Source organism: Benincasa hispida, chromosome 4 (assembly GCF_009727055.1).
Source record: "Benincasa hispida cultivar B227 chromosome 4, ASM972705v1, whole genome shotgun sequence".
Lineage (NCBI taxonomy): Eukaryota > Viridiplantae > Streptophyta > Magnoliopsida > Cucurbitales > Cucurbitaceae > Benincasa > Benincasa hispida.
In genome coordinates, this window is record NC_052352.1 from 46,522,829 (window position 1) to 46,530,001 (window position 7,173).

Consider the following 7,173-nt stretch of genomic DNA (forward strand, 5'->3'; position numbering starts at 1 on the left):
TTAGATTAATCGGGGATTTAAGATTTTTCAATTTTATAATCAAACACAGAGAAGGATGAAGAAATATTTGAATTATAACCTTATTAAAAAAAAAAAAAAAAGATATTCCTTAACTAGATATATTCGGTTGGGCCATGGCAACTTGTCCTCATCCTGCGAAATTCTCCATTGGTTGTGCGTCAACTTGAAGACTATGAGATCGACTTTTGTTTTTAGATTTAATATCTTTTACAAAATTTTGAATTTAAAAAATGAAAACGATGTTCTCCTAACTTTTCTTTTTCCATGTTTTGGGTGTTCGACAAGTAGCTAATACCTCTTGTTATTTTCTTAATGTGAAAATTTGAAATAAGAAAAATTAAAGCTTGAAAGGTCTAACGTTGAAAAAGCTTCCATCATCCCAGCATCTCTTTAAACATAGTTTAAATTCTCATCCAATATCTTAATTACACCAATAATCCCCACTGAAATTGTTGTGTTCTGTGTCAGATTTAAGATGAAGCGTTGGAGGAAGACGCTTGTGGGTCTCATGTTGATCATAAAGATCGCCATATTATCAACAGCCGTAGTAGCATCGTCACAAGCCTTAGCCGGCTGTGACGAATGGTGTGGCGACTTACGAATTCCCTATCCATTCGGAGTAAAACAAGGATGTCATCTCAACCAAACATTCTTAATTACATGCAACAAAACCAATAGCCCTCCGAAGGCGTTTCTAATGGACACCGACATTAGCGTTACCAATATATCACTCCACGGTGAGCTCCACATATTGCAGCCCATAGTTCGATATTGCTACGAGCAAGTGCAAGTAAGTGATCCTTTTATCCCCAACGCAACCAATCTTTCAGTGCCGGCGGCGTTGCCGATTGCTGATGGCAAAAACAAGTTCATCGCCACGGGCTGCAATACTTTTGGTTTATTCAGCGGGATGCTAAAGGGAAGTGAATTTCTAAGTGGGTGTATTTCGGTATGTACAAATGGTAGTGCTATAGTTGATGGGTCTTGCTTTGGGAATGGATGCTGTGAGTTGGAGATTCCAAAGGGGTTAACGAATTTGAGTCTGTTTGTGGGTCAACTGTTGCCTAATGAAACTAATATCCTCAAGTATAATCCATGTGGTTATGCTTTTGTGGTTGGAGATGAGAGGTTCAAGTTTGACTCAACATATATTCAGAGATTTGAAGATGAGGAAGTTGAGGTTGTGGTTGATTGGGCCATTGGAAACCAAACAATGAATGTTTGTAGACAAAATAGCCAAAGGATTAGTAACTTCTCTGATGATGGATCTCAATATCGTTGCGAATGTTTGGATGGTTTCATGGGAAATCCGTATCTCCCTCAAGGATGTGAAGGTATAAACTTTTATTCTTCTCCACTAATTCCCACATCTATTACACAAAAATAGATTAAAAAAATAGAAAGGAAATTATGGAAAGAGAATTAGAAAAAAAATTAGGGGGTTGGAAAAAGTTTACAAATTTTAGATAGAAAAGAAGGGCCTAAAAAAAATGGAGTTCTTTGAGAGAAAATAAGAGCTTTGTGAGACAGAAAAAAAGACAAAAAAAAGAAAAAAAAAGAAAAATTAGAGGGAAGAAGTAATTGATATAGAGGTACTACAACACTCCAAAGCTTCAAATATCCATGATGTTATGATACTGTCTATTTTTGACATGCTATGATATTGTTCAATTTTGGGGATTGTTTTAGATATAGATGAATGCAAGGATGAAAAGCTGAATAAGTGCAAGTACGAGTGTATTAACACAATAGGAAACTACACGTGCAAATGTCCTAAAAACTTTAAAGGAGATGGGAGACATGGGGGAGAAGGTTGCACTCGAGATTCCAAGGCTTTCATTCCCATAATAATTGGTAAGTTTTTATGTTCTCTAATCTGTAATATATCAATTCTTTTTGTATGTTTTCATTCTCCATATGCTTGGAATATAAATAATACATAATATGTATAAAATGTAGGAATTGGAGTAGGGTTCATAGTTTTTCTAATTGGTAGCACATGGATATTCTTGGGTTATAAAAAGTTGAAGTTCATCAAAAGGAAAGAGAAATTTTTCATAGAGAATGGAGGCTTCATACTTCAACAGCAACTTTCTCAATGGCAATCCCCCAATGAAATGGTTAGAATTTTCACCCAAGAAGAGCTGGAGAAGGCCACAAACAACTATGACAATAGCACTATTGTTGGTAAAGGTGGGTTCGGTACTGTTTACAAAGGAGTCTTCGAAGATGGCTTGGCAGTGGCAATCAAGAAATCGAAAATTGTAGACCAATCCCAAACTGACCAATTCATTAACGAAGTCATTGTTCTGTCTCAAATCAACCATCGCAACGTTGTTAGGCTCTTGGGGTGTTGTTTAGAGACACAAGTTCCGTTGTTGGTGTATGAGTTCGTAACCAACGGCACCCTCTTTGAACACATCCATGACAAAACCAAGCATGCTTCTCTTTCATGGGAAGCTCGTTTGAAAATAGCTTTGGAGACTGCAGGTGTGCTTGCGTATTTGCATTCTTCAGCTTCGATTCCAATTATTCATAGAGATATCAAGACAACCAACATACTCCTAGACGATAATTACACTGCGAAAGTGTCTGATTTCGGGGCGTCAAAGTTGGTTCCAATGGATCAAACACAGCTATCCACAATGGTGCAAGGGACTCTAGGGTATTTAGACCCTGAGTACTTGTTGACGAGCGAGTTGACGGAGAAGAGCGACGTGTATAGTTTTGGAATAGTGTTGTTAGAGCTTATAACTGGGAAGAAGGCGGTGTGTTTCGATGGGCCAGAAGCAGAGAGGAATCTAGCAATGTACGTGCTTTGCACAAAGGATGATCTGTTGGAAGAAGTTGTAGATAGGGGAATGATGGTGAAAGAAACAAATTTTGAGGAAATAAAAGAAACAGCTAAGATAGCAAAGAAATGCTTAAGAATTAAAGGGGAGGAGCGACCTAGCATGAAGGAAGTAGCTATGGAGTTGGATGGAGTTCGATTAATGCAAGTTCAACGTTCATGGGTTGATAACAATAGTTTGTCGAACGCAGAGGAAAGGGTATGTTTGTTGGATGTTGAAGCTTCAGACTCCAGCCATTTTATTGCGAGTGGCACTATGAATAATACCGTCGGGGATAGCATAAAAGCTTCGATTTTGTCACATATCCACCATGGAAGATGATTTTATTTTAGTTATATGCTTCCTTAAATATAATATAAATGTTCAATCAAGTATCGATGTATAATCTATTAGATTACTTTTGTAATAGTTTTCTGATTTTTTTTTCTTTTTTTGGCAATATTGTTTGTAACCAGATTAGAAATGTGTGCAATGCCACACATCATTGTGAAACATGATATTGTTGTTGTATGTATGCTTAATCGGTTGATTATCTACTTGGATAAAATTATTTGCTTGAAATTTATTATGATTTGACTTTGAAATATTTTTTTATTTATTTATTAACTAATTTTATAAAAGTTTAATTAATCTTACCAATTAGGTTCTTAATGATTTTTTTAAAGCAAATTTTCCCTAGTGGAGGATTACAAAGAGAGAAGATTGATAATCTGCACTTTTTTTTTCCTTTTAATAAGATAGATAAGTTAGTCGACTCAGGTTTATATAATAGATCTAATTACATAAATATCCTTTAAATTAGACCACTTATCATTTAAATTCAAACTTACCATTTTTTACCCAAATGGAAAATGGGTCTAAAAAATTTCAGAAGAGTTCCTATCTAATATATTTGGGGAAATTATTTTAAATAGAAAAATGCTAAATATTTATAAATATAACAAAATGTTAAAGTCTATCAGTGTTATATTTGTAAATATTTTAGTTCATTTGTATATTTGAAAACAACCCTTATTTTTAAGCCTCACATATATTTTATGATTAAAAGAATGTTAAAACATTTTGTTGTAAAGGGCAAAACCCTCAGATGACGAACAGAACAACAACAAACGATCAAGAAACGACGATCAGACAAAGAACGAAACCTGCAAAACAAAAGCTCGCTATAGACTGAGTCGCAGAGCTCGCTCTCTTTAAGACGTTTCGCGGGTCTGCCTAAGGGTGCAAGCAGGTCAGGAATACTGCCATGTCGTCTCCACGATAAAATAGCCCAAAAAGAAAATCCGATTGAAAATGCACCGTTACCGACTGGAACATACACCCTTTTGACTAAATGATTGGAAAACAAAAGCCGGGAAAGAATGTAAGCAGAGGAGAGCGATGGAAGGAAGGTAAGAATTGTTGGTCAGCCTTTGAATTTGTGCGCGGAAGGCGGGCCAGAAGACGCTTGCAAATGATGTGGATGGAAGACGCGTGTGCGGAAGAACCGGACGAAAGACGCGCACCAAGAATGAGATTTTTTTTAAAAAAAAAGGAGAAAAAAATAAAAATAAAATTATGAGATAAATAAAAACTAAAAAAATATTAATATTTTTATTAAAGAAAAATAATCACATACACACGTCTCGCCATGCTCAGCTGTCTGATCGGACGACGGCGGTGCGCGTGTGGGACGTCCATCGAACCCATATCAGTCTCTCTCTTTACTCCCTTTAAAACATGGTTATCCCTTGTGGCCTAAACCTATAGTCCAAGGTTGGAGTACAAAAGGGAGAGTTCATTTTCAAAATTCTCCAATGTAGGATTCTCCAACCAAAGGTTGGTTCCCTCTTATTATTGAAAAAAATAATTTTTCACCCAACAATCCTCCATTTGAAAATTTAAACATAAGAGAGAAAAAAAAGTTTTTCATCGAACAGTTTCAGTCTATACAACATTGTGTATAAGCAAATATATCTTATGATTTGAACGTTTACGTAGTGTAGATGATTCAAAATATACTAGAGTAACCCTTGATTTTAAACTCTATCTCTAACAACATCTCACACAAAGTGTTATTCGGGTGTAGTTTGAAAGTCTGTGCTTTAAGACCTAGCACATGAATCCTGGTTTAATGAATGCTCTAGAGAGTTTGCCTAAAAAACTCCATCAGAAGCGACCCCTACTTCCATATTCACATAGGTGGGTCTATCAAGAGTACTCCTGTAGCTAGGTACCCACTTGTCATCAAGTATAAATCTCATTAAGAACTGAGTTCAACCTTTCTTACGCTTCAGGATATCATGCTTAGACTTTAAGCCATAGAAATGGAACTTTGTGCTTGGTTTAGCATGATTCACTATATATCACTTGTGATCAGTTATTACCCGTTGAACCTGTTTCTTGAAAACTCTAGTCTACAGGTTAGGTTTTCCTCATAGTTATTCATCTTTCTATAGGCATGAGTCCATAGAGAGATTTTTCTAATTTACACATCTTATTTTCTTGACCATAGACTACAAAACCCTCAGGTTGTTCCATGTAAATCTCTTCTTCAAGTTCACTATTTAGGAAGGCAGTCTTTACATCCACCTGATGTACTACGAGGTTATAAAGGGTAGTGAGAGAAAACAGGACACTGATTGAGGTAATTCTAGCAACAGGGGAAAATGTGTCAAAGAAGTCTACATTTTCTCTTTGTCTAAAGCCCTTTGCCATTAACTTGGGTTTAAACTTGTCAACAGTTCCATCAGGTCTAAGTTTCTTCCTTAAGATCCATGTGCACTCTATTGCCTTGCCACCTGGGGGTAGATCTACTGAGTGCCAAATCCTATTTCATTCAATTGAGTTTATCTCATCATTTATGGCTTCTTGCCATAGGTTGACATCTACTGAGGACAGGACAACTTTTATATCTTTAGGATCTTCCTCAACATTATATGTCTAGAAGTCATCCCCGAAATCCATGGTGGTTCTAGCTCTTTTGCTTCTTCTAGGTTCTGGGTTAGTTTCATCTGTAGATGAAGGATTTTTAACTGGGGTTAGACCGCTAGATCCCAAGCCCCCACTATTCCTTGATTTAAAAGGAAATTTATCCTCAAAGAAGTTGGCATCATTTGACTCAATGATCACTTGGTTTACTAGATCATAGAACCTATAGGCTTTACTATTTAAGTCATAATCTATAAAGACACACTCATAGGCTCTACTAGCTAGCTTTCTCCTTTTCGATTCTGAAATCCTTACAAAGGCTAGACAACCCCATGTTCTAAAATAAGACAACTTTGGCTTCTTATTCTTGATAATTTTGGAAGGTGAAATTCTATTTTTAGACTTTGGGATTTTATTTAGGACATAACACACGGTAAGGATGATTTCACCCCACCAATAAGACGCGACTCCTGAACTAAGTAAAATAGCAAATACTAGTTCAGTTAAAGTTCTATTTATCCTTTTGGTTTTTTTGTTCATTTTAGAAGGGTAAGCTGCGGTCTTTTCGTGTATTATTCCATGTGAGCGAAAGAACTCATTAAAGTTGTCCGAGTCATACTCAGTTCCCCTATCACTACGGAGTCTTTTAATCTTTCTATTAAACCGATTCTCCACTTAAGAAAAAAATAATTTGAAAGCATCAAAAGCATCACTTTTGTTTTTCCAGCAAATATACAAAGGTAAAATCGAAGCAATCATAAAAAAAAGTAACGAAATATCTTTTACTATTCCTAGTCAAGATTCCATCAAATTCATATAAATCATAATGAATCAAATCTAGAGTCTCAAAAATCCTAAGTACAGATTTATGCAGAGTTTTAGAAATTTTGGCCTGACTACAATATTCGCATTTATCAAATTCATTCATGGATAACTTAGGTATCATTTCCAGCCTATTCATGTTACTAATTAGATTCTTATTCACATGACAGAGTCTAGCATGCCAAACAATCATAGAACACAACATATACACAGAATATTTCATTTTATTAAAGTCTAAATTTAATTTAAACATTCCCTCTGTTGCATACCCTTTCCCTACAAATTCATTATTTTTGGTAATGGTATATAAGTCTGCCCCTATGGTTTGAGTAAACCCGACTTTGTTGAGGAGATAGCCAAAGACTAAGTTCTTTCTTTTCTCTAGAGTGTGCAGGACATCCTTCAATGTAAGGGTCTTCCTGGAGGTAAACTTCAGTTCCACCTTGACGGTTCCAGCAACTTTCATGGAGTGGTGATCCCCTAACAGCATATTCTTATGTTTAGTTTCAATATATGTTTTAAAGAGACTAAGGTTTTGACAGACATGGCGCGTAACACCAGTATCTAT

The 7,173-nt window shown here is 35.9% G+C and overlaps 1 protein-coding gene across 1 annotated transcript; it reads left to right on the forward strand.

The window, feature by feature from the left end:
- The first annotated feature begins 347 nt into the window (after positions 1-347).
- LOC120076759 (putative wall-associated receptor kinase-like 16) lies at positions 348-3,394 on the forward strand. The gene is made up of 3 exons (XM_039030661.1): positions 348-1,355; positions 1,711-1,875; positions 1,981-3,394. Exons 1-3 carry the CDS (start codon positions 497-499, stop codon positions 3,192-3,194), a joined length of 2,238 nt encoding a protein of 745 aa, XP_038886589.1. The 5' UTR covers positions 348-496; the 3' UTR covers positions 3,195-3,394.
- Positions 3,395-7,173: the final 3,779 nt, after the last annotated feature.